Source organism: Pseudopodoces humilis, chromosome 8, assembly GCF_049639895.1.
Source record: "Pseudopodoces humilis isolate 2021_Gansu_Grassland_sample_001 chromosome 8, ASM4963989v1, whole genome shotgun sequence".
NCBI classification, from domain to species: domain Eukaryota; kingdom Metazoa; phylum Chordata; class Aves; order Passeriformes; family Paridae; genus Pseudopodoces; species Pseudopodoces humilis.
Window position 1 is genome coordinate 13,069,494 of NC_142207.1, and position 27,362 is coordinate 13,096,855.

Sequence of the window (27,362 nt, forward strand, 5' to 3'; positions counted from 1 at the left end):
TGAGGTGAAAGGGGTGAGTTTTGCCTGAATTGACAGTTACTTTTGTTTTGCAGCAGAAACTAAATTAATTTTTTAATTTTCATTGTTGCAGGAACCTGTAGCCACAAACCTGTCCAGGCCTAGGGTGCAGCTGGCAAGCACTGATACAGTATCATTTTTCTGTGAAAATAAACCCTGTAGTGTCCCATTAAAATAGAGGGTGCTGAGTTTCCATATGGTGTGTTTATGCCAGTATTGTGTCCTTGTCATGGTAGCCCTCAGTCTCTTTCCACACATACAAGCAGAGACCTAGGACCCCAGACATAATTTGGTTTTAGTCACTGGCTTCCTCAAAACCTGGATTTACTACTCATGCCCAGTAGCTCCACTGAGCTGCATTCCAGGTAAAACCAGCAGAACTGAAATCCTATTGGCTTTGGAGAAAAAAGTCAGTTTGTTTCAGCTTGGAAAATGTGAAAAGTAGGCAATGCTTTCTCCTTCTTCTTTCAGATTTTCATGTTGTTTCTGCATTGAGAATTCATGTTTTCCTTAAAGTGCATGTACACTCAAGTACTTGGGAGTCATTCCCCAGAAAATATGTTCTGTATCACAGTGCTAAGCCCTAAATCCTGATCTTTCTCATCTGCCTAAGGAAGTTTAAAGGGGAGAATGACATTGTTTTACTCATAAGTACTGCAGTTATGGGATTTATGACAGTCACAGCTACTTTTTGTCTCCCTTTGGTTCCTTCACCAAGCTCTGGATAGCTTGAATCAAGTGACCTCTTGCCTTTTTTTCTTCAGGCACTGGAGGCAGCACACTGTGATGTCACGGGTGAGATTTGAAGGTGGAGTGCTCCTTTCCGCGCTTGTGTTTCTTTTACTGAAGGTTGAAATGTAAATTGCTAACGTCTGTGTTGTGTGCCCTCTGCACATTTATAATCTGATTATTTCCTTCCCCTCAGCTCATCAGAGTTACTTTGGCAGAAATGACAGTTTTCAGTATGCCTTACCTCCCTTAGAAGGTAGTTAGTTAACCTCAGGTCTGCCTGCTCTCTGTACAGGGCTGAGGGTTGTGCCGATGTTGCTGCTTGCATTCTCATTTTGAACCCATCCCATTACCCACCTAACAAAGTGGGAGAGCAGAATGTATTCTGCAGAGCCATTATGGGAACCACCTTCTGCAAGTCTGTAAATAAGTTGCCATTTGGTGTGCAGAGAGTTCATGCTGAAATAATGTCCAGCATCTGATCTTATCTTTTGAATTAATTAAGCTTTCATGAGCAGACACTTGCACCCAATTTCCACTTGCCTGTTGGGAGGTGGAGACCAGTATAAGAGTTTGGCCAAAAGATGATCCAAAGCTCATGAAGTCTCACTGGTATGATCTGGCATAGCTCTGAATTAATGCATGAGGTGAAGAAACAAATATGTGTCTTCAGGGTTATCAAACAACTGTCGTATTTCACCACAGTTGTGTGACATTTTCCTGAACTGCCCTTGAAAAGCTTTTGGGATCCCTCTGAACAAGAGAGTTGCAAAAATAGCCCATTTAGTTGAATCATTTTTTTTCCTGAGATACCCATCCATGCAAATTCCAGGCAACAACAGCAGTTTTGAGATTTATGCTTATTTTCAAAATTTTCATTGTAGCTGGAATTCCATTTTGTCCTATTTCACTCTAATCCATGAACTAGGTGAGCTGAGCATTGGGAGGGGCATTGTATGTGCTTGTCTCATTGCCATTCGTGCCCACATGCTGACAGCTGCTGCCCAAGAGGCAGCACTGAGCTGCTCGGACCCTGCTCCAAACCACTGCAGCTGCTCTCCCCTCACCTTTCCATGCCAGTGGGACCTGCCTTTGCTGGCTCATAAAAACAGCCTCATAAAAGATTACTGTGGTGCTGTGGTCTGTGTCACAGCAGAGCACCGTGCAGCCAGGCATTGTCAAACAAGCCTGGTCTGAGGGGCAGCCCTGGCCAGCTGTTAACTTTGTGGCCGCTGGCACTGGGGAAAAGCTTTTGCCTTGAAGAAATTGGTAGCAAAATTTGGCACTAATGGAGGTCTTTGATTTATAAGCCAAATAGAATGCCAGAGGCAGAATTTCCCATGTAAATCATCCGTCTGTTGTGTTTACAGGGCTTGTTAAAAGACACAAAAGTGCTGTGCTCCCTCCCAGAGTGACTGTGTTGCATGGGAAATGCAAGTGCTTTGTTTTCTGTGCTTGTTTGTCATTTTGCTCCTGGGAATTAATCCTTATCAACAAAAAGTTGAAATAGAGGCCATTTCTCAAGAGGACTTCTGCCATTCTCACCGATAGGTTTACTGTTAATCAATATTTGAACCTCCAGGGCTGTGAAATCATCTACTGCATCCTAGTTTCATCCTCTTTAATGGATGGATTTTTTTCCATGTCAGCTGTGGATCCCAAGTCTCCAAGTGGCCGTCTGTGGCAATTGGTATTATTCAATCAATGGTCTACAGCACACAGGTGGTCCATAAAGCATCAAAAGGTGATCTGTATAGCAGTGGGAGCTGGGAGGGAAAATCAAAGCAATCCTGAAGGCACACACACAGTGACACCCTGCTGGTAGCAGCAAGCAGGGATGTGCCAGCAGCACACAGAACCATCTCATGGGCACAGATCAAGGTGCAGCATTGCCTGTGGATTTCCTTTCCTCAAAAGGATCTTAAGCTCTTTGCTTGTTAGAGGAGCTTGAGAAAAAAAGTGCTGTAAGGGCAGTATTGGACTTCTGAATAGTTTATTTTTACCAATGTGGCTCTTTCAGTGTGGCAAGGATGTTTTCAAATAGTTGCCCATCAGGTTTGGAGTGAACTGATCTGGAGGCTGGATGTGAATAGTTCTGGCTCTTGCTTGAGGTATTGAGGGAAGAAGATATCTAGCAGAGATGCCAGCAGGTAGGCAGCGAGATCAGCTTGCAATGGATGTGGACAGCTGTGAGTCTTTTCCCTGGCAAAAACAAAATGTCCTTGATGGCACAGACAGTCCCTACAGTATGCTAGACACCCCAGCTTGTTTCACAGTATTAAGGGGTACTTTTTCTTTTGTCTCTTACTTTTCACCTTTACTTTCACTCTAGTCACTGCATTTTAAGCTTTTCTTTACAACTTGAAGGAGGATTGGAAACTCTCTGTTCCCTGTTTGTTGTTTTTCTTCTTTCTTTTAAAGGTGAGACATTTACATAAGCACGGAACTCCAAGAACATGAGCCTTTGGAGAAAACAAACAGAAAACAGCAGTCTCCTTTATGCATCTTATATATCCATAAATGTCTTACTAAAAATGTGAAGACTGCCAGAGCTATGACTGTGAGGATTACTCTCTACTGACAATTTCATTACTGAGGAGAACAAGATTTTTCACTTGAAATATAAGGAAAAATCTTGAAAGACTCTGCTGGAATTTGAAATTGGCTTCTATGTGGAAAGCAGTATGAGTAAGATCAGGACATATTGAAATACTGTTTGTTCCACTCCTCAAAATATATCTGCTGTATTTGGTTATATTTGAATTAACATCAACAAGAATCTCCATTAAAAAAGATAATACAGCTTAATTTTTGAGAGGTATAATAATAATGTCACATAATACTTGTAGAAAATAAGCTCTTGTGCATAAAAAGTTCAGAGCTAGAGGTATAGGAAAAGCAAAGCTTTGAGGACAACTGGGATGACCAATTTTTTTTTCCCTTTTCAGCCTGATAAACTCCTAATAGAAATAATTTTACAGCTATGTAATGGATTAACTCCAGCTGTTACCTGAGCCCCACACTGCTGTTCTCTCCCCCTCTGGGATGGGGGAAAGAACTGAAAGATGAAACAAGAGAAAACTCACGTGTTGAGATAAAGACAGTTTAATGGGTAAAGCAAAAGTCACCCACACTTCTGCAAGCAGAACAAGGACTTCATTCTCCACTTCCCACGGGCAGGGAGGTGTTCAGCCATTCCCAGGACAGCCAGGCTCCATCATACATAATGATGACTTGGGAATACAAATTCCATCACTCTGAACATCCCCTGTCTTTCTTCTCCCAACTCTGTGTGCTGAGTGCAATGCCAATGGGATGGGATATCCCAGTGCTTGTCTGGGATCCAGCTGTCCTGGCTGTCACCCCTCCCATCCTCCCTTGCCCTCCAGTCTCCTCACTGGTGGGATGAGGAGCAGAAGAGTCCTTGGCTGTGCAAGAACTGCTGGGCAATAACTAAATCATCTCTGTATTATCAACACTGTTTCCAGCACAAATCCAAAGCACAGCCCCATACAAACTACTGTGAAGAAAATTACACTTCAGCCAAAATCAGCACATGTTTAGAAAGGTGGTTTTTCAAGGAGGTAACTGGGATTGTGAGAGATCATTTCAGTAAAGTTGTTCATCTTCAGAGGCAGGCAATAACAGCAATGAAATGCAAAGAATGCTTTAGGAAGGGAGATATATGTGATCTTTTGCATTCATGACTGGGTGGAAAATAAGGTTTATTGTATATAGAAGAGAATTTCCCCAAATTACAGTTTTTAAGGTGAAATGAAATAAACATGGTATGGTTTCAAAGGATTGTGCCTTAGAAATCTTCCAGAATATTGTTGATTTAATATAGGTCTAATAAAACAATTGAATGCTGAGTTTAGTTAAACAAGAATACACTGAATTTGAGGTTTTATGCCATCTATAATAACTTTTGGAAAAAAGTTGAAATTCTTGCATATGAGGAAAAAAATCGAGTGGAGATGAACCCCTAATCTCTCTAGCACATCCTTCAACCATCAAAATGAATTGCAGGTCTATTTTAATGGGCTTATTCCAATTTTGCTCGCAATTGCATTGTGAAGGTGGATGGTGCAAATTTTTGAACTGTAGAAGCATTTTAAACTGGTACAACTTTTTGTGATGAAATTTTATGCTTACAAAAACGTAGGACCTATTTAATAAATATGGTTCTCCTGTGAGATTATCTTTTTGTGTGTTCTATTTTTGGTTTTCATGTTTTACAAAACTGCTAGGTTCAAATTTCAATCCTAGCTGAATTACCCAAATGTTCTGAGAATTGTAGGAAGTCTGTGATATTCCTGAGCCAACATTACAGATAAGGGTGTAAAGATGAATTGAAAATGCTTCAGGCAGGAATACAGACTTGATGTTTTTCTGCAGGTTTGTCTTTGAAATCCCTTGGTCGTTCTTCATCCATGAGAGAATTTCCTCTTGTTAAGTTATAATTCTGACTAGGGGTATTAATTTTGGCTTGGTGTTGCAGACAATTAATTAAATAGGTGAGGAAAAAAATTAAATTATTATTAGTGTTTGTGTGCTTTAGCTCTCTTGAGTGCAAACACAGTCAAAATGCTGATTCTCCTGTGTACTAACTCAGGCTTTTATGTCTTCCTGTTCCTTGCTTGGGTTTTCTGTTGGGTATCTGGAAATACACTGTCCTGTCCTTCTTCCCAGACTCTGAAGAACTTCAATGGCTTGTGTCTGTCACTTGGTACTTCCATGTGTGCACCAAAGGCTAAATCGAGCCCCATCCTTCACTGTGCTGAGGGGATTCTTGACTATTTTAGGGGTGATGGAGTATTATAGTGCACGGGAATAGCCTGGGTTGGGAGAAATTGTGCAGCACATTTAATATCATCCCCATCTACAACTTGCTGTTGTTACTCTGTGTATACATCCCCCCACTCTGCTGAGGTACTCTGTGTGCTGCTGTCTCCCTTGTTTCCCTTCATAAGAGATGCAGCACTTAGAAAAAAGCTTGACAATAAATTTAAATAACTTTAAGTAATTTTTGAGACTATGAATTGTGAAGAGGAGTGACAGTTCACAGCCTTTGTTCAGAGTGCTGCATTCACTCACCTCTTGTTGCTTAATATCTCACCAAGGCTCTTTGTTCCTTCCAGGTTTTCACAGGGAACAGCAATGCTGACAGTGTGGTTCACCACAAACTGCTGCACTCCATGAAAGCTCGATTCTTGCGCTTCATCCCTCTGAAGTGGAATGCTGGCGGGCGGATAGGACTGAGAGTTGAGGTCTTTGGCTGCTCTTACAGTAAGTGGCTGCATCTTAACCCATATTTTGTGAAAGAGCTTTTACTTGGTGCTGGTGGTGCTGTGGAAAGAGGGCAGTGAAAGTTTTATGAGTTCAAGTGTAACATGAAATACATTGCCATTGTTTATTTTTTTCAGTCGTTGTTCTTGCCTTTCTGGCCAGGGATGTGCTGCCCATCTCACTCAGCTGGTGAAGCCTCCTCAGGGCTGAGCCCACCACAGAGCAAATTGCTGCTTCTGGGAGTGTCAGGCAGTCAGATCCTGCAAAGCCTTCTGCCCACTGGAGGTCACAAAGCTAATTGGGCTCTTCTTTATAGGGCTGTATTTGCCTAAACAGTTCATTTCTGTGTTTAAGACAAGTTACCTAGTTGTGAAGTGCTGTGGATTTTGCAGCTCTGGTTGTATTTGAGGCTGATGACTTTATAGCTTCAGAGTGTAGAGAACCTGTCTGCTGATTTAATTGCTTTTACATGACAGCTTTCTTTGGCCACTCTTAATACAGTTTGAAGATATGGTCTGTAGTGTTTTGGGCTTTGGAGCAGCCTGCAAATGTTGCTGGCTTTGGGTGTTTTGGCAACAGATCTTGCTGTAGTGCTGCAGATGTATGACCTACGACCACAGCAGACTGTGAAGGCAAAAGGACTGATGCTGCTCCATTGCAGAAAATGAAAGTCAACCCATGAGGAAATACAAGTCCAGTATTTTTTTCTCAGGTGACTTTTTGTTCATTTTTGTGACTTGAGATGCTGGTGGAAACAGGGGAGATTTTGTGGTGGAGAGTTCAGGAGATTAACAGCATTTTACTGATAAATTCAGCGTGGTGCGGCACAAGTCACCATCATGTGACACCACTGTACTGGTAGATCTCCCCATTTATCTGAGGTCCTTATCTGTTCCTCCCAAGCACAGACAATGGGCTGTAACAGAATAACCATGAACACTATTTGGGAGACAATCTAAATTCATCTAAGCTAAATGAAAGAGAAGTTTATTAAACCTTTCGATTCACATGTTCCCATTGAACAGAGACACAACTCCAGGACTCTCTGGGACCTTGTCACTGCACATGGATCTTAGGACTGCTTCACATGGTTTCACAGAAGGATTTTTATGGTCTCTGTGTAGGTCCATCACATCCATTCAGCTTGTTCTAGATGCTGTTTCTCCACCTGTACAGGCCCTGTGGACTGACCTACAAGAGCCTGATCTGGATGCACAGTCATTAGGGCAAGAGACCTTTTCCAGGTATATTAGTGAACATGTAAACTGAGAGCTGAAATTCAAAATCAACTGCCCGTGGTGACATAATTCTGAAACAGCCTGCTAATCTGTTTTCAAGAGCTTGCTTCTATTAATGATGCCCAAACCTCTGCAGTGAAGAGTACAGTCCCAACAGTTGTGTAACAAACAGAACTTGAACTTTGGGAAGATTGAAACTTTTGTGGCTGATTTTTTTCTTTTCTTTTGGTGCTAGTCCATGTGATGTACTACATGAGCACAACTTTCATGTCAGACTGTAGTTGTATTTCCTATGATACAAAGAAGATTTGAGAGTCACTTGCAGGCTGAGTTGCCTTCTGTTGTCATCTAAGTCTTCATCTTTGTCCTGCACCCTGCAGTTGCAGGAAATAAAAGTGCTTGTGCAGAATTAAGGTATGAGATTAAAGCGAGCCAGAAAAGAAATAAAGGGATTCATAAAACTTTTAAAGGGTATTGAAATATTCATTCCATTTATATAAATGTGCCATTCACATTTCTCTCTAGCAAATTGCATATGCCAAGCAATACCTGTCTACAAGTTGTGTTTATATAGTTTCACTGACTTGGCTACTCCTAACCCAGACACACCAGCACTGTACAAAAGACGTTTGATCATTTATAAAATGTCATCTTTAGTGGTATACCGGCAGAATATCTGCTGCAGATCCTGAGCTGGTGTACAACTACATAACTGCATTTTGTAAAGTTGATAGCAGACAGACTCATCCACCATGTTCAGTTGTAGCACAAGAAATATTAATAATCTGGGGAAAAAAAATTAAATATTTCAAAGCTTAAGTTTCTAGAGACAGGCTGTTGAACAAGCCAGGAAAGAAACTGAACTAGAAGAACAAGTATATTGAATGTGCACCATCTTCATACATGTGCCTATATGTGTATGAAAGAAGGGATGTGATGCTGAGAGTAGAAACAGCATCAGCTGACACAAATCCATCTGTAAGAGCCACCTATGGCTCCCCTGCTGCCTTTTTAGGTGAATGTGACAGTCTTGTGGGAGCAGAAGGCTCTGTTATCTCATTTTTGGCATATGACTCTCCTATGCAGTATTCCCTGCCCGAGAGGTCCCAGGAACACAATCCTGTGCTAACTTTTGCAAGTGCAGCTTTCAGTGATGACTGCTCAGTAGGAGGCACATGGAAGGCATCAGGTCTTGTAGGTCACCTGCCAGGTGACATTCTGCCAGGACACAGCTACAAAACCTACTGAGGAATCCTGCTGTGTGCATTGGATGCCAAAGTGGGTACCTTAGCCTGTGATGGTACTGTGATGCTGAATGGCACTTGCTTTTGTTTATTGCTTCTGCTAGAAATAATTTACTATGAATTTATTCCTCAATCCCCCTGTCAAACAAAAGACCTTTATTTTTTTCTTTATTTTTCATCTTTCTTTATTTTTTTTATTTCTTTATTTTTTTCTTTCTTTATTTTTTTTCTTTCTTTAATTTTTTCTTTCTTTTTTTTTTCTTTCTTCCCTTTTTATTTTTACCCTCTGTTTGGCTGCCAGTTCATGTTGATTCTTTCAAAAAATACAAATATATCCTGAAGAGAAAAGCTATTTCAGATTATGAGAGTACCTAATCCTATTCCATACAGATCAAAGTTCCTATGAATAAAGGACTCCAAGGCCATCATATAAGCTGTAATTCACAGATAGCCTGCTAATTGTTTACTTTCTTCAGAAAGTATTTATTTAAATGAAAATTGATTACATCTATTTGAAATGCCTGTAAAGATCTCATCTGGTATCCTCAAAATAGGTACTCAAACAGGAAGGAGTTGATGATCTGAAAACATACATTAATGTTTCCTGTTCAGAGCAGGATTGATGATGAGTTCTGTGGAAAGTTCCATGCAGAAATCCGTGTTAGTCTTTTCTGTCTTTTTGCAGCAGTGGCTCCAGCAGTGTATTTGTAAGAGATAAGCAGAGCTGCAGCAGAGGACATGCTCAGACAAATGGCAAACCAATTGCTTTTGATGCTGGAGGTGGCAAGGGGCGACAAGTGTATCTTTATACTTGGGAAAGGTCTTGTTAGCTTAGCACAAGAAAAAAGAAAATTGCTGACGCAATTGCTTTTATAGGATAAGATTTATAGCTGCATTGAAGATGCTGATCATATTCTATAACTGGTTAACAGCCCAAGGTGCATCAGCAGAATTGGGTGTATGTGCAGTTAACAGGCTGGGATACCACAGAAGAAACAATGATAGGGTGTGAGACAGGGTGTCTTCTGAGAGCAGAATTCTTCATTTGCAGTTCAGGACTCTGATTTCTCATATTTTCCTGTTGTTGCTTCAGGGAATATGATCTGATATTGTGCTTTTTTATTAAATGGTATTTTTACTGGAGTCTTTTTCTTTTTCTTTTTTTTTTCTTTCTTTTCTTTTTTTTTTTCCTTTTCCCCCACCTTCCTTTATCCTCTCCTTTTTCTTCCTATGAGATAGAAAAGAACTCATTGCAAGAACTGCTTGATGTCCAATGCTCATTGACCAGTAGTGTTTGTAATCAAATGCACAAGGTAAATGCCCAAATGATTGCTTACCCAAATGATACAGAGATTTGTGATGGGGATAAAGCTGCATGGCAGAACAGTCACCTCTGCAGTAGTCATCCACACTCATCCCTTGGGTTTTGTGTCTGAGAGGGAGGTGGGCATGGCTTTAGGGTCATTCAAGCCAGTGAGCTGTGACTGGCCAAGGGACATACCTGTTCAAACCAGGAGCTGTCCTCTTCCCTTCTGCCAGGAGATAAAGATTCTGTTCTTTGGTGCAAGCTCAAGACTGAAAGTTCCTGTCTCACATGGCAACTGTTCCTAGAGTTATTCCTGCTTTAGAATATCGTTGCTAAGTGTTCACTTTTCCCAAAGTCACAGGAGAAAGGACTGCCTTCCTAAGTATGGCTGTATATCCTCTCTGCTGCTGGGAGCAGATTGCTGCACTGGTAAACTCTGTGCTTTCATACTGCTGCCAGCCTGTCGACAGCCTTGTTGATGAGGACAGTGTAGAAAAGAGCCCAGAATGAGTCAAGTCTGTCTTCAGGGAGCGTAAGAACACCAGCAGGCAGTGCAGGATGAGATCACATGTTGTGTTTTGGTCTGTTATTACTACAGATTTTCTGAGACTTGAAACATTTTGGATCCTTGTTCTCTTGCTGCAAGAGAGTTATGGACATACATGGACTAAATAACACCAAGCAAACAGCAACTTTTCTGGAGTGGCTGTTTTTAACAGGAACCAACAATTTGTTGTCATGCAAACTGCCACTAATGACATTTGGCTGCCAGTGTTAGCATTTATTTGACATATTCCCCTTTCATTCAGGGCTATTTTATTGGCCAGTGTGCTCACAACTGATAATTAGTGAAGCAGAGCTTTTCAGAAACAAGTTTTCCTTTGTGATATACTCTGTAAATGTCAGTAGCAGAGCTCTTCAAGAAATCCCGTTATGCTGTGGCTTAGTGGAGAGCTAAGAACAAGAACTGAATTGTGCATTTAGACTGGCTGGAGCCTTGTATCTTAGGAAAAAGATTTAAAAAGGGCCATTTTTGCAGCAACATTGAATCAGTGCACCCTTGCTCTTGCAGTACCTTTGGTTTTAAGGGCTAGGAGAATAATAAACACAAGTTGCAAAATACTCTGGAAATCAAAGTCTCTAAATTCTTTATATGCTATTTTGTAATTCCTGCCTGTGTTGAAATTAAACCATTTTTATAGGACACTCGTGATTTACTTTAACCAAATCATAGTATTTAATGTAGCTAGGGGAAATTCATAAGAGCTAAACTACCAATTTAGTTCCCTTTATAGGAACTGGCAGTCAAGGTGTCAATAGAGCTAAGTCAGCAATTCTGAAGGACCTGTTTCTTAACACCTAATTCAGAAGTTTAAAACAAATGGCAGGAATGCTTTTGTATTTTTGATAATTCCTAAACTAGCAACTGTTCCACAAATGATGGGAAACAGTGTCTTATCATTCACATCACAGAATAAGAAGTTACTCTTAGTTTAGTCAGGAGTGAATTTTCCCCAGGACTGAGTTTCTTTGTACCTTTACTTTCAAAAAAAAAAAAAAAATTAAAAAATTAAAAAAATCAGTTGCCTTCTGATTTGGAATTAAGTTGGGTATGGAGTTACAGAATTTTGCATCAGATTAAAATGTTGTGCTCCCTGCAAGTTTGTAAGTGTGCCATCAAACTTCTGTACAAACTGTCATACTGACAGGCAGAAATTTTCATAGTAGTTTCCATGGTAACAAAACGTTAATAGCTGTTTTATTTTCTGAGCTTTTAATAGTTTTTAATTGCAAACCTCTTTAATTTTTAAAAAAAAAAAGAAAAAAAGTTAGAACCCTTCCTCCCTAGCTCTTATTTGCTTTGGTATTTAAAAAGGAGCAGATTAAACTAGTGTTAGTGCTTAAAAGGATAAAAGAACTCTCAGTGGAGTTTGGGTGAGTTAAATTACTGACTTAAATTACACTTCAGTTGCTGACTGGAAGTCTTGATCATATGAACCTCTCCGTTATTTTTCAGAAGAAAATACAAAACTGATAGCTTTGTTTTATCACTGAAATGAATGGTTTGCAAATAAAGATAGTCCACATTCTTTCTTCTTGGGCACTAGGAAGGTGTTACTTGTCTTTCTGCATGTGCCTCAGTAGTTAGGTGGTTTAGTAAAAAACTGTTCAGATTCTCCATTGTCTGGTATTCTTAATTTTTAATATTTTTCTTAACAACAGGAAATACCAATTGACAAAATTGATATTTTTATACAAATTATGTAAAATTGCAGTTGGATAGAAATGGGAATTGAAGCAATATATGTCAGTCAGATGTTTGTGTACAACGTATTAGTTAATAGTATTTAAAGCTACCTGAAATATTCTGGTTATAGGTACATTTAAAATTTTGTTTAAAAACATGTTTTGCTTAAAATACCTCTTTATAAAGCAGAGAGAATACTGCAGGCTGCTGCTGCCAAAGAAAATATTAATTGCAATTGAGGAACAGAAAGCTTGTTTCCTACCAGAATGATTGGGATTTTTGAGGCTGGCTGAAGGGGAAAATATATTTCTAATAGGATTTTCAAAGGTGTATAATCAGTTTAGATACCCAGTTTGCATTAAATCTCTTCAAAAGCTTTTTGAGTTGATATTTGACTATTCCTGCCAGCCTAGTCAATTTGCATGCAGAAGCATGGCTGATAAATGCCCATCACAAGCAAGCAACCAGGCCTCGGAGGCTGAGGGGATCCTTATTTGAATGCAGAGGTGGATCCAGGCAGGGCTGACATGCAGGAGCAGCTCAACAGACACTTGTGAAGCTACAAAAGTGGAGTGAGTACTGGAGTGTTCAAAGTAATGAATAACATCCTGAATGCATTTGACATGAACAGCAAATGTGGCAAGGGATGTTCTGGAGATCTGAATATGATAGAAGGCACCTGTTCTGTTCTCAAAAGTTAAATGAGAGGGAAGTGCTGTGTGAAAAAGGCAAGTACAGAGGAGTTCTGGTTTTATCCTCGTGTTCCCTTTCTCCAGCAGAGGGACAGGATTGGAAATGGATGAAATGTGGCTGTCCAAATAACCTGTTCATCCTGTGGATGTACACTCAGGACAATACCTGACTCCAAATTGTATTTTAAAAGATCCTGAAAAAAAATACAGTCCCTCTACTGATGCTGCCCCTCCTTGCCATTTTGCCATTTTCTTTTTTCCAGAGTCAGATATTGCAGACTTTGATGGCAGAAGTTCACTTCTCTACAGGTTCAATCAGAAGCTTATGAGCACATTCAAAGATGTAGTTTCCTTGAAGTTCAAGAGCATGCAGGGGGATGGAGTCTTATTCCATGGAGAAGGACAGCGTGGAGACTACATAACCTTGGAACTGCAGAAAGGGAAGCTCTCCTTGCATCTCAACCTGGGTAAGGATTACTGGTTTGCATAAAAATCTATTATTTATATTAGACAGTATCTGCAAACTCTAGCTGATATCAACAGAACATCCTGTGTGTGCTGATGTCACGCAGGACATGGTAGCTGAGCCAAGAAGAGACCTTGGCTTCTCTAACTAGTGCTGAGCAAGGCAGAACTGCTCAATGGCTAGTTCTGATTCTTCACATACCTCTTTTTTTATTCTTTTTTTTTTTTCCGTGTGTGTGAGTTTTTTGTATTATTTTTAAAAACAGCATTCTCAGGAAGTGGTCTTTGGGCTGTAGAAAAGGTTTATTTTTGGGTTGTGTCTAATTTTTTCCATTCACTCAGTGATTCAGAGCTGAGTTGAGAATACAGAATTTCAGTGATAACATTCTGGTCCAAACATTGTGCACAGTGCTGTATGTTTCCTTCTTGAAAACTGGATATTCCTTGTTCAGCTATCACTGTATGATCATGTTGGGTCAGAGCATCAGAGGAAAGGCTAGCTTAATTTCTTTCTGTAGAAAGAATTCCCTGATGAATCCACTGAAGCACTTTGATAATGGCAGGGGCTACTGCAGTAGGAGTGATCATCCACCCTCTCCCAGCCTTATTGCAAAATCTTCACTGCCTTCATCTGTGGGTGTCCCATGGTAGTGGCCTCAGCAGTCTCTGCTGACTCATGTTTCTCATACTGAGGGGTTTGAGTTGGGCATTTTTCCCCTTGTGCTTAATTATATTTGTTTTAAAAATAAGTAACTATTTTCCACAGCTGTTGGACATAATTTTTACATCAGCTCATTAATTGTTGGGTCCCCATATTGTGCTTTCTTTCTTTCCTTCTCTCTTTTTCAGCAAAGATTAGAAACAATAATGCATTGTTTTCTGATTTGGGATTTGGATGTTACTTGGGCCAAAAAACTACTTCCCAAAGCTCTGAATGAGGGAATCTACCCCACTGAATTGTCCTCTTAGAAATGTTTTGTACTAGGACAAGAATATAGTATAGTTAATTAATTATGTAACTTCTTCCAGAGGAAATACTGTTGTGAATTGCATTCTGAGATGAGCTGGGGTATTTTCCTTCAGCTGTAGCCCGAAGTGTACGAAATTTTAGCCATTTCAGGTCCTCTTTTTGCATTTATATATCTTGGGCAAGGGTGTTAATGACTTCTCTCGGATCTGCTTGCATCTTGCCTGGCAGTTCTGGAGCATGTGTTCTCGCCGTTCTGCGGGAATGTGTAACAGGATACACACTCCCTTTCAGTGAGAGCCTCTGAAGTGTTCAGACATGTAGCCAGCTGGAAAACAGAAGAGTGCTTGAAATTAATGGGTTAGGGCCTAATTTTTTTTATGATTTGTGATCTATACTTTTGGAGAGCTAGGCCAGGTTTAAGAATTTTTAAGAGCTGAACAAAACACTCTTACTGCTTCATTGACTTGTGTTGTTTGTTTTTTTCCCCTGTGAAAAGGGACAGGTACAATTTTCTTGTTAAAATGCAGAAAGCACAGAGTTGACAGTGAAGTGTCAGGAGCGGTCTGTTAATGTGATTAGACAGAAGATTTTGGTGCTACCCAAAGGAAGCTCTTAAGCCACCAGGACAAAAAAGGCCTGGCGGATCCAAGGGTACAGACATAGTAATGCCCTGCCTGCTGCAATGTGTGGGTGCAGCATCAGTAACACCTCCTGATTCATCACAAGGATTTCACAGGGAAAAAATGGGGGGGGGGGGGGGGGGGGGTGTGGGTTACACACATAGATGTGAATAAGAGACCCTAAGGAAGGAAAGGAAGGAATCTAAGGCAGTATTTGAAAAGGATTTGTTCCCAAGAGCCCTGCTCGCATCCTGGAGCTCTGCTCTGGGCTTCCCTTGAGTCCCTGTGCTCCAGTTAAGAGTCTGGAGGTAACTTGTGTCTTCTGGCTCTCTGTGCTACTCCAGGGGACTCCAACCTGCACTTCAGTAACAGCCACACGTCTGTGACCTTGGGCAGCCTCCTGGATGACCAGCACTGGCACTCAGTTCTCATAGAACGCTTCAACAAGCAAGTGAACTTCACAGTGGACAAGCACACCCAGCACTTCCGAACAAAGGGGGATTCAGATCACTTGGATATTGATTATGAGGTGTGTGAAGCCCTTTAGGTTATAACCCGTGAGTTAAGGTATGAATTGCTATAAAATGAATATGATGGAAAGCAACCACCCTAGGAGCTCTTCCTTTCCAGCAAAGACCATTATTTAATATTCCCTTCCTAGAGAGCTCCTTTCACACTTTAGCAGCATAAACTATGTCAGTGAAACTCCATATATGCCAGCATCAGAAAGTGGCCAATCTCTGTGCAAATATGCATTGCATTATGTTTGCACTTCAAAGTATGGCAGATTTTGAATAAATGAGAAGTCATAGCCTGGGTTCTAGTCCAATGTTCAGAGAGCAGCTGTGTTATCATCTCCAATATGATTTTAATGGCATCACTGTGCACCAGCCCTGCATTGAATTGATCATGACTGTGGGGAATCCAGCCCTGAGTTGTCCCTCTATCCAGTCACCACTTGCTCGAATTACAGCTCTCCACACAGAGATGAACAGGTGGAAATTATTGTATTCCCATTAGGAATGGAAGACCTCCAGAATGCAAGGAAGTTCTAGCAAGGTGGGTGTCTGTCTCTTCTCCCAGGTAGCAAATGACAGGATGAGAGGAAACGGCCTCAAGTTGTGGTAGAGGAGGTTTAGATTGGATAGAAGGAAAATTCTCATTTTAAAATAAAATAAATAAACTTTAAGAAAAATTTATTTACTGAAAGGTTGTTCACATATTGAAATAGGCTGTCCAGGGAAGTGGTGGAATCATCATCCCTGGGAGTGTTCCAAAAGTGTATGGAAGTGGCACTTGGGGATATGGTCTAGTCAGGAACACGATGGCGCTGGGTTGAACTCGATCTTAAAGTTTTTTTTCAATATTAGTATTGAACTGTGACTCTCACAACCAGCAGCTCTGACCCAGAGCTTCACATCTGAGCATGTTGCAGAGCATGCTAATCTAAGGAGCCAGAGGAGCTTGCAGGGAAGAACTGAGCACAGGAAACATCCTGCCTGCCCATAAACCAGAGCCTGGTGAGCTCCCCTGTGATGAGACCAAGGTGTGGCACAGTGCAGTTTATACCACCCCAGCAGTTCAGTGCTTAGGGATTATAGTTGTTGAAAAAGCACCTTAAAACCCCATATATCATCACATTTGTATGTGAGGCAGCTCCTCATCTGTTCCCCATCAATGCACACCTGCGTGCAAATTACCCATGTTCATTTTTATCCCCTTGTGCTTGTCTGCCAGGTGTTCCTCACCCACAAGGCTCAGGGTCGTGCTTGCACAGAGCCATCACCCTGTCTGGCTGTGTTGAGCTGGCACGGTTCACTGCTTCAGAGACCACAAGTTTCCGCTTTGCACTTTGAATTCATTTCACCAGAAAGGATCTCTTCCTAACACACCCAAGGGAAAAAAGCAGATGGCTCAGCGGTGTCAGGTTCCTGCTCTCTCCTCCTCTCATCTTCCAGATGAAATTCCTTTCTTTGCATTTCGAAAAGCAGGGTGGAGAGAGTGGTACCTGTCCCCTGGCTCTGCTCTACCAAATCATAAGCACATTTAGTAGGGACAGCACTTGGAGCAGTGAGATTCTGCAACAGCTTTAGACTGAACTATTAACGGGCCAAAACTCACTGCTTTTAAGATGGAGTTGAGGAAAGCCAAATAATTGAGTCATCAGCTTCTCTAATTTCAAAATAATAAAATTTCTTACCTCTTGCTTGGTGCCAATTAGGGGAAACTCAGGCTCCAATCTAATTTGCAGAACATTTTTCCAGATGTTCCAAAATAGGAAACATGGTAGAAAAGATTTTCAGGTGTTGTAAATCAGCATCACCACCAACCACCGTGGCACTCAGACCTCGTCCCCTGAGGTTAGTTTTACACAGTGTTTTTTCTCCATTTGCGCTGAGACAGTTGTTCAGTCAAATGTTGCAGCAGTGCAGTCTACTGAAAGTTTATCTCAGCACACTTTAGGGATTAAAGGCCTTACTGAGGGTAATAAAATCATTACTTTCGTAATTAAAATTATTACCAATCACAAAGGAAACTGTTTTCTTAATAATGCATTGGTGTAATTGATATTGATTTTTCTTCTGGTTTTGAAACCCGAGTACAGAGTCCCTAAGCAGGGGACTTGAAGAATAGAACATGAAAGAAGGAAAGTCTGGTGTTTTAGAAAGAACTAATGATTCTCACTGGAAAAAAAACCAGCATTACTACCAGATAAGCCTTCATGCCAATAACAAACCTGCAAGTGACGTAAAGTCTGTTCACTCTTTATTTCTCTGAAGTGATCAATTAAAACAACTGAGGTGCAAGCTCATTAAGAACTTGTTTTCAAGTAAGTGTTTTCAAGGTTACCCAGGGAGGTTTCATTTGCTTATGTATCCCAGCCTGTTAGGTGGAGTGGGAGGAAAAATAACCCCCAAATTGCCCTTTATTTTTACAGTAATGAACTGAGGTAAGGCTTTGGGAATTGTGGCAGGGGAAAAGGGCTGACCAGGTTCCAGCAGCCGTCAGCATGTAAGCAGTGCCACGCTGCAGTGCATGCGCTTGCTGCAGTGGATGCAGCAGGATTGCAGCACAGGTCCTGATCAAGTGTGGTGGCTGCAGGATCCCCACCTGTGTTACATCACTCAGTGTTGCTGGCTGTGATGGGAAAAATGAGTAAAACTTTAGTGGTAACGCCAGTAATGCTTTGCCAAAGAGGTCAGTAAATTAGAAATGTGATGTGACATTTGGAAAATGAAGGCAGGATTATCAGATTTTTTTGGGGTTGTGGGGTTTGTTTCTTTTCTTTTTACTCTCTCTCTCTTTCTGTTCTTCAGAATCTAAACAATTATTCTGTATTTGGGCAGCTTTATTTTCTTATCCTCTGTCCTCCCAGGGCTTTCAGCCCTCCAGTTGAGTGAGGACCTGTAACCTGCACAGTGCTAACATCTGCCAGTTCTTAAACAACAGCACAGCAGAAGTTTTGTGCAAATGTGTAGTCTGCAGAACTTCTCCATTACAAAGTTCAGTCCCAAATGGCACATATGACTGTTGTAAAGACCAAAGCCCAGTGAAACTGCAAGGTGCAAATGGGGTGTTTGTGTATGTGATACTACCCTCCTCTGGCTGAAACTAGAGCTGCTCAGACACGTGCCTGCATGGTGGAAAGAAGTGACTGCAGCTCCTAGGCAAACCCAGAGCTCAGAGGGCAGGGAGAGTTTATTCCCCCATGGCTCAGAGATTCCAGAGCGTTGTGGGCTGCAGCCAGGTGTCACCCTCTGGGCCAGAGGGGCTGTGGGTTGCACACCTTGGGAAGGTTTCCTTGTGTGTGGGTGTTGCTGTGGGGGGAGCTGGTGGCACTAGGTTGGTGTGCCAAGGCACTTCAGAGCTGCTCCCAACGCGGTGACCTCTCTGTGCCAGAGGTGTTTCTCCAGCAGCAGGGATGCAGTGGGGGCTGTAATTTCCCCTGAGAGGTGGCCAGGCTCTCCCTCATACTCCCAGTGATGCTGTTGGTGGGAATTGGTTCTTAAATAATACCCCAAGTGAATGTATGCAGTGGGGCTCTGCTGTCTTGCTTTTGGGATGATAACACAATGTAACATATGTGCATACAGATATATATAAATAATTATAAATAATGCTGTTCTTATTCTTTCCAAAAGCTTAGTTTCGGAGGGATTCCTGTCCCAGGGAAGCCAGGAACCTTTCAGAGGAAAAATTTCCATGGGTGCATTGAAAACCTTTATTACAACGGAGTCAATATAATTGACCTGGCCAAAAGACGCAAACCTCAGATCTATACTGTGGTAAGAGGCAGTGTGCTTTCCTTCTTTGCTTCCATGCTTTTTGTGCTCTCTTGGTGCTGCTGGCTGCATTGAATGAGCAGAGTTCAGATTTGGATAGCTGTGGGGATAATTAGCTTGTTAAAATGATATTGCTGAGGTTAATACCAGCCAGCACTGGCTCCTGTGGTGAGAGTTATTGAGAGACACATGTGGAAACCAATGCATTTCTCTGATTTTCCTGGTGTATTAGAATTTGCTTGGGGAAACATTTTAATTATTTTTTTCAAGATAAAAATGTGTATATTTAATGGCATGATAGAAGTAATAGAGATTTTTTTTTTTCCTGGTTAACTCAGATAAAATCTTATTTTCTGAGCCGTTCTCTGTCACTGTTGGGAAGTACAGCACTAGCAGAATTCTACTTTGATACTTCAGTTCATATTATAGAGGAGAAAAAATATTCCTGTTATCACTGGAAATAATCTCCTTTGTGCTGCTCCTTATAGTCAGTGTATTGGCAGTTCTGACAACCATTGACTTTATACTACTGTTTCTAAATGTGGAATGGTACAGGTAAAGCAAGAGGTACTACAGTCTTATCCAGCTTGATAACACAAACCGCAAATATAACTTAACACTCATGTGTTAAATCATGTCCAAAATTACAGATATATTTAAATATATCACAGAAATAACTAACATTTTATTTGCAAGAAGAATGAACTACACTCCCATGAAGCCTTGACAAACTGTATATAATTCAACTCTGTTCAGCTTTTTTTTTTTCTGTTCACTCCTACACTGTGCTTTGATAAATGCCTTTTGGCTAACACTGTATCTTTGGAGAACGTGGAGATGAAACTGCTTCTGGCTCCCATGGCATCTTCTAGTTCATAGTAATGTGTGTGAATACACTGAACCTAAAACAAAGCCAGCCAGAACCCAAGGAAGTTCTTTCTGTGCTTTCCCTGCCTAGGGCGAGGCTGAATACACAGGGAGCTGCAAAAGGGAAAGGTGATGGGTGAGAAGTTCCTCACTGTGTTGCTGGCAGTCAGGACTGCCTCCAGGATACTCCCCTGGGACCGAGAGTCTTTGCTTTAATAATCTTGAGTTTGATTGTTCTGACTGAGGACTCAAAGGCACAAATCTTATGAACTGTGTTAAATTGCTTTAATTTCTAAGGAGGGAGCAAAAAACCCTTGTCTGCTTCGTAGGTCATTAGACAGCTGGTTGTTTTGTTGGCTGGATAATGGGAAGGCCTTTCTAAAGGGGAAGAGCAAAATTTTGCAATGCACTTTCTGGGAAGGGCAGTGTCTGGGTGTAAGTGGCCCCAAGCAATAACACTGTTATCTCTACACCTGTTTCAGACAATGCTGGATGAAAGGTCTAGGAATGCAGCTCCTTCTCTCAATTTAAGGCAGTGGGGATGTGCCTCCATCCTTCAATCTCTTTCACATAAGTGATGATTTAAACACCGTGGTTCCCAGACGCTGGCTGCTGTACTGCATTTTTCAAGGTTTATGAGCTGCTCTGTGCTGTGTCTGTGACACTTGGGTATGCAAAGTGCATGGAAAGGTTGCTAGCTCAGTGCCTCATAATCTTAGATGAACACCCTTCTGTAGGAAATGGGCCTTGTAAATCTGTTTTCCAACATTCCTTGCATCCCAGCTATTTCTAGCAACTCACAGGTACTTGTAGGTTATTCAGGCTGATCCCCTTTTCCTTTTCTGCTCTTACTTACTCCTTAGCAATTAACTTCCTCAAATTAAAATAACTTGTTCTTGTTAAATGTAGTCTTTTGCCTGCCAGAGTTATTCTGCACTCAATGCTTTTACTCATAGTGCATTGAGGTTTTCAAGCAACAATCTCTATCCGCAGGGAGCTGCAAGCTTCTCTGCTTCACGTCTTTGTAGTCACTAAGGTTGTCTGCAGTGGAAATGCAATGAAAGCATCAGCACAGAAGAATAATTAAATGTAGCAGGGACTTGGAACTTCTTCTTCCAAAAATGCGTTGCATATTTACGTTCTCTCCCCACAAGTTGGAGATCACCTGAGATGGTTCTGCATTGTTAGTTGCCAAAGTAACTTTGTCTCCTAGCAAAAGATAATTGATGACAAACTGGTTGGTTTGGGATTAGAAGGCCATTAGTGCCTAGAGACATCAGTAATTTGCCCCCAAAGGTGGGCAAACTTCAGCACTCTCTGCTTTGCTCTGTGCCGTTGTGAATGTTGTCACAGTCAGTGAGCCAAACTTGGGGGTTTTCCTACCCATCAGCTTTGGGTTTTGGTCTTTTTTTTTACTTTTTACTCATCTTTCACACAAGCAGGAGAATGATACACCAGCTTTGGAGGTATAGATTTCCTCTTATGGTGTAGTTCCTCACCCGTATAAATAATGGTCCCAAATCAGCTGCATTTAAAGTCAGAGGAAGAAACTACAGCTTGTCAATAAGAGAGTGCTGTAGTAAGTATTGTACTCCTGGGTGGTGGCTGTGATTATCATTCTGCCTGTTCTTTTCTGTAACTCGTGTGCAGTTTTCAGACTTGCAATAAATCCCCTTGAGAAGTCATCTCAAGATAATGAGGCAGCCTGTCTCTTTGAACTGGAACTTGCCTTTAGAATTCCATTTTTGTATTGCCTGATTCTTAGCCTCCCTACATACCACTGTCTGTTTGGACACACTATCTTTCTTCTCTCTGGGGTTTCTTCTGTCCCTGATGACGTGTTGTAGGCTTTGTGGTTTTTTGGGTTTTTTTTTCCTTGGATTTTTTGGTTTGATGTTTTTTTTGTTTCCTTGGTTTGTTTTTTGGGTATTTTTTTGTTGTTGTTGTTTGGCTTTTTTTGTATTTGTTTTGTTTTGTTTGGGTGTTTGTGTGTGGGTGGGGGATTGCTGTTTCGTTTGTTTGCGCTTTTTTGTTCATTTTGGTTTCCCTTCCCTTGATCATTGAACATGGAGTAATGATAGGGAATCTTTTATGTGCTTTCCAAGCAATTACTGCAAAAGGTTATGAAAAGTCAAATTTCTGTAATTAACCACTGTCATGGTTGTAGGGTGGACCCTTGGGAAGCCTTATAAAATGCTTTAAAATAGTAATCTAAAGGTTTTCCCTATTTACTAAATGTCTTCTCAGCACAAGAGAAGTGCAGACTGCTCATTATGAGAAATCACACAGCAGTTACACTTTTTGGGCAATTAAGTAGGGGCAAGAAAATATGCAAGAGCCACATTTACAAGAAGCAGAAGGGAAATGGTTCTTCACAGAAGGAAATTTGACCTGTTGATATCTGGGATGGAGAAGTCTTCACTGAGGGATTTTGTGTTTGAGTGTATGTAGATGCAGGAAGAGATGGGGCAAGTTTTACAAAGATAAATCCATTGAGAATTGCTAAATTCATCTGGTTGAGGGAGTAGATAAGGGAAAAAAGTAGCTGTAGCATCCTGAAAATATAGGATCCTTTCTACCAGTGTTACCTAATGCTAGATTCTGGTTGCACCTTTAGAAATTGCTTAAATGTGACCTGTGGCCAGAGTCTTAAGTTGTTTTTGTGCTTCACTGATTTGTGATGCCAAAATAGGAAGTTGTCTAGCTGATGAAAAGAAATTAGGAGGTCATGAAAAGATGCTGTGTTTGGTCTTCTCAATGTTCCACCCTACTTACTCACTGAAATTGAGAAAAACATGATCTCCCTTTCTCTTCCATTACCTCTGGCTAATAGAAATTGGAGTTGCATTTTTATTTAGCAGAGCAAGCCCTGTGCTGGCTGGAGAGGAGTGCAGGGTGCTGTAAGGCAGGAGTTGTCAGCTCTCAGATACGCTTGGCTTTCTACGCTGGCCTGCCATGTTGAGTGTGAGAGCGACAGCTCAGCACAGCGAGGGATGTGTGACATGTAAATGTATCGCTGTAGTGCCTTGGGGAAATAACCAATTGCCAGCATCAAAGAGCAAGGAAAGATACCTAGTGACAGGAGAATGTAAACTAATAATTCATTCTCTTTATAGAGAATCCAAACATGCTATTTTATTAAGCTGATTTGAGATACCTTCATCCTGAGAAGAATTTAGTTGTCTGCGGATGTCTCATTCTACCAAAGTGCTCTGGCAAGTGTTGATCTATCTGTGAACATCAGGCTGGTGAACTGGGAAGGCCCCTCCTAGGGTTTGGAGGAACACAAGTTAGATTCTTTTTCTTATTTTTTGTGCTCCAATAAGACTACAGGAATCATATATAAAAAACGTTGGAAATTTTTAGTGGCATTTTTTTACAACTTCCCGTGGACCAAGTTGAATTTCTAAAAAAAATAACTTTTATTCAATTATTTAATGGCAGTGTTTGTTCACATGATTAAAGACAGAACTGAATTTGCTATTTTTTAGGTAAGCCAGGTGAACGCAGATTCCAGAAATATTTGGTTCTTTTAAAAATAGGTTTTTATATTTTCTTCTTTCTTTCTCTGTGCTCTCTGGGTCTTCAGAGGAGTCTCCTTTGCATTCTACCTGCAGTGTGGAATACCAAGGAAGTCTGTATAAATAGCATTCATTATAAGGTTCTATTTTATTGTTGCTGAAGGGTATAAAAGGATTATTTTGAAAGAAATTAAGTATGTCACCTCAGTTGAGGTCTTGAAATAAAGTCTATTGGAATGACATCTTTCCCATTGATTTCAGTTGGCTTTGTCCACAATTCTAGAGAGTTTCAGCATGCAAATATATAATCCAGCACACAGCTGCATTAATAAACTCTCCTTGATATAAAAGTTTCTTTGTCTTAGGATTTTGATAGTTGTGATGACAACAAATGAAGCAAGTCTTTCGGGGAGGGAGACCATATATTTAAGACTATATGCAGACAAGAATGACATTTTTCTGAGCAAACAAGGGTTTTTTGAGAGTCATCAGACTTCAGCAAATTACAGGTTAGAAACAATTGTTCAGGGTTTCATTTATTACATTATCTGGATAGTCAAATTGAATGAATAGGGCAGTTAGTACCTGCTGAGCAGAGGAGGATGTTTCAAGGTGGGAGGTGATAAGGCTCCTAGTCCCTGTAGGAGAGGAAGAGAGATGGCTAATTATTGTCATAGAAGTTAGCAGGTGATAAAGAAAATGGTGGAAAATGTAATTTTCTGCAAAGCCAAGGCTTTAGTATATTTTTTAAGGTCTTATTTTAATTGGTAGCGCCTTAGGAGCTCTGGCACTTGGCGTAACAGAAGGGGGCAAGCTGAGCCCATCACAGTGAGGAGCCTGGGCTGTGAGCAGTTCACACCAACCATTTAGGCTGGTGGTGTGCCATGATACACAGATAATTGGAATTTAAAAGAAAAAATCTATTAAAGGAAAATAATGCATAAAAAAAAAAAAAAAGCTGATAGGAATTGCTTTCTATACAGCTTCCTATTTTAAGGTAGATGTGATTCTGTTTTCTTAATAATAATGAAGAAAAAAAATCTCCTTGCTGCTGTGTTTTGTTCCAGGCAATAGAAACTAATAAGCTGTAGATCACTTTACCTTGAAGTGGAGCAAAAATTGGACTTGGACTGTAATAATTTGCCAGTTTGATCTAAGACATCTATCTTATTCACTTCTAGCAAGGTGATTTTGAAAGGCTGGCTTCATTCCTACTTGTTGCTTAAAGTGAATATTCCCACTCAGCAGGAGATTGGGTGTGGGTGAGATCTTGGGAGGAGACATAGCCAGGACAGATGATCCAAACTGACCAAAGGAATATTCCACACTGAATGAATCTGCTCAGCAATAAAAGCCAAGGGAAAAAGAAAGGGAAGCGGCATCTATTATTGTGGAACAACTACACATGCTGAAACCTTGCTTCCTAGGAAGTAGCTGGGCATCAGCTGGTCATGAAAAGTAAAGACTAAGTCTTTTGTTTTCTTTGCTTCTGTGTGCAGCCTTCGCTGTTGCTTTATTAAGTTGCCTTTCTCTTGACACAAGAGGGTTTTCTTTCTTCATTTTCTCCCCTCACTTCATGGTGGGGAGAGTGATAGAGGGGCTTGGTGGGCACCTGGCATCCAGATGAAGTCAATACACCACAGAGAGAGAATATTAAGTGGTCACTATTTTCTGTGTATATATGTGTTTCCTCCTGTGGTCTTTTTTCCCCCTTTTTTCCAGTCTCTCTCAGAAAAATGATGCAGAATGTTTCCAGAATATTTCTGTATTTGCTCTCATCTTTTGTAAGCATCTCTTAACTATTGCACCATGTAATGAAACAGTAATGCATAGTTACTATGGTATAGTTACCATAAAAATGGTAAAATCCTTTGTTCTGCTTCTGGCCAGTGACACAGTCAGTTTCAGAGTCTGAGATAAAGAACATCTGGAAAGGTCCAGCCAAGCATCTAAGCCCTGATTCTCTCATGGTCATAATGTTTCCATTTCTTCTAAGCCTTCTCTATTTTTGTTAAATGTTACTTTCTCTCCATTGGGAATATTATTTCAATATAAACAACTTAAATCAATGTAATAAACAATTAAAATTTTATTTGAATTCATGATACCTGCAGTAAGTGGAGATAGAGCAGTTCTCTGTCACAAGATTGATTATCACATGTATTGGTTTCAATGTAATCAGGAAAGCTTTCAGATTTCCATATTGAATTTTTTCTCAGAGAAACAGAAACCCATCCCAGTACAGGAATTTCTGGTCCCTGCTCTTGGGATGGACTGGTTGCTCACTCGGTGGACCCGTCCTGACTGGAGGAACACTGTGTGCCTTGGTGCTCCCATACCCTGTTTAAATGCATTTTGCAGCAGTATTTCAGAAGGCTGGAGCTGGTATCTAACTTTGATTTGCTTTTCATTTAGTGTTCAGCATGGTCTTGAGAAGTGTTTGAAATATGTGGTCTCCTGACATTTGTTCTGCTTGAGAGAGTTAATTTAAAAATAGGGCTTGAAGGAACCTTCCTCATTCTCAAAATCCAGTTTCTCAGAGTTGAATGCCAATTTTTCATCTTATCCTTTTAAAACTGCATCAGAGGTCACCTTTTTCTTCTGTTACTCTCTTTGCAAATTCAGTCCCTTTACAGCTAGGAGTAGTCCTCCAATTTCCAAGCTGGAGATATTCTTGACAGTTTACCACATTTGTATCTCAGCCAGGCCTGGGATCTTAGTCCCTTTACCTGTCATATGAAATCATCCTTTCTAATCCTCTGCAGAAAGCAAGATACCCTTTTTATTGGACAGTATCCATAGAGTGATTAATGAGGAAAGTTTAAGTGCCCATTTGATGCTCTAACCTGCAGGTAGAATGAGAGCTCAGAAATACTCATTTATTGTTCTTTCTTTTCAAGCTGTGATCTTGGCCTGGATCCTCTGGTAGGCTAAGTGCTGAGAATTGCAGTGCAGCTGTCAGTTTGAATAATTTCCCAAGTGCATATTATTTTTGATTAGAATTCTCTGAGAGCAAGGAGGATGTGTAAGAAACTTGTTACCAATTGCTCTGACTGTGGTGTTGTTTTCCCTCTTCATTGAACAGTACATAATACTACATGAAGAAAGGCCAGAAAAGACTGAAATGGGTCATTAAAGTTATACAGGTTTTATTGAAGACCCACAGAAGTCACTGGAAAGTGTCCAGTCAGTTTTGGATGAGGTTTATGGCTCAGAGGATCTTCTATGTAAGCCACTTTTATCCTCATCACTTAGCAACTGTGTTCTTCCATTCTCTTTTAATAGGAGAGGCTCTGGTTCTTTAAAATGCTGTAACATGCTGCTAACTGCTCATTCAGCATCTCACTTGAACAGGAACCACCTCTAAAGCTTTACCCTGCCTGTAGAAATCTGGGCTGCTTCCACTCTTTCTTAAGAAAACCATCATGGCAGCCAGTGAAAAAATTGCATGTATTTCCATTGCATTTTTAGGTTCAGAAGTTTTCTCTTGTAAGAACAATAAGAACTATTTTGTAAAGATTTCACTACTTGTTAGAGGAGTCGTTAATCAGTCTGGAGATGGACTCAATGGAATTCTCAAATGCCACATGTTAGCTAGAGTTTCCAGCAGCTGGATAGGGCTGAGAGTCTCCTCTATTTTCTCTAGGGATTAGACTGTTCTTATCCCATTTCCTAGCCAATGAGCTTTTACTTTTCAGTTAAATTGGGTTCAATTATAAAATCAAGTGTCTGCCAGAAATCTGGCATATACCCTGGAGAGTTCCAGAACTGCTGCCAATTAAAGCAAAATGCTCATGATCAGATGCAGGTTCAGAGGGAGCTGTTTACTTTTCTGACTTAGACCTACTGGAATAATTTGTTTGAGAATAAAA

At 40.7% G+C, this 27,362-nt stretch overlaps 1 protein-coding gene across 3 annotated transcripts in view; it reads left to right on the forward strand.

The window, feature by feature from the left end:
* CNTNAP5 (contactin associated protein family member 5) overlaps window positions 1–27,362 on the forward strand; it is a 275,673-nt gene that overhangs the window by 115,063 nt on the left and 133,248 nt on the right. For all 3 annotated transcript variants that reach the window (XM_088058844.1, XM_088058842.1, XM_088058845.1), the window contains exons 4-7: window positions 5,889–6,036; window positions 13,028–13,231; window positions 15,164–15,348; window positions 18,962–19,105. In XM_088058844.1, the coding sequence (XP_087914970.1) occupies window positions 5,889–6,036; window positions 13,028–13,231; window positions 15,164–15,348; window positions 18,962–19,105 (681 nt within the window). The remainder of the gene's footprint in view (window positions 1–5,888; window positions 6,037–13,027; window positions 13,232–15,163; window positions 15,349–18,961; window positions 19,106–27,362) is intronic.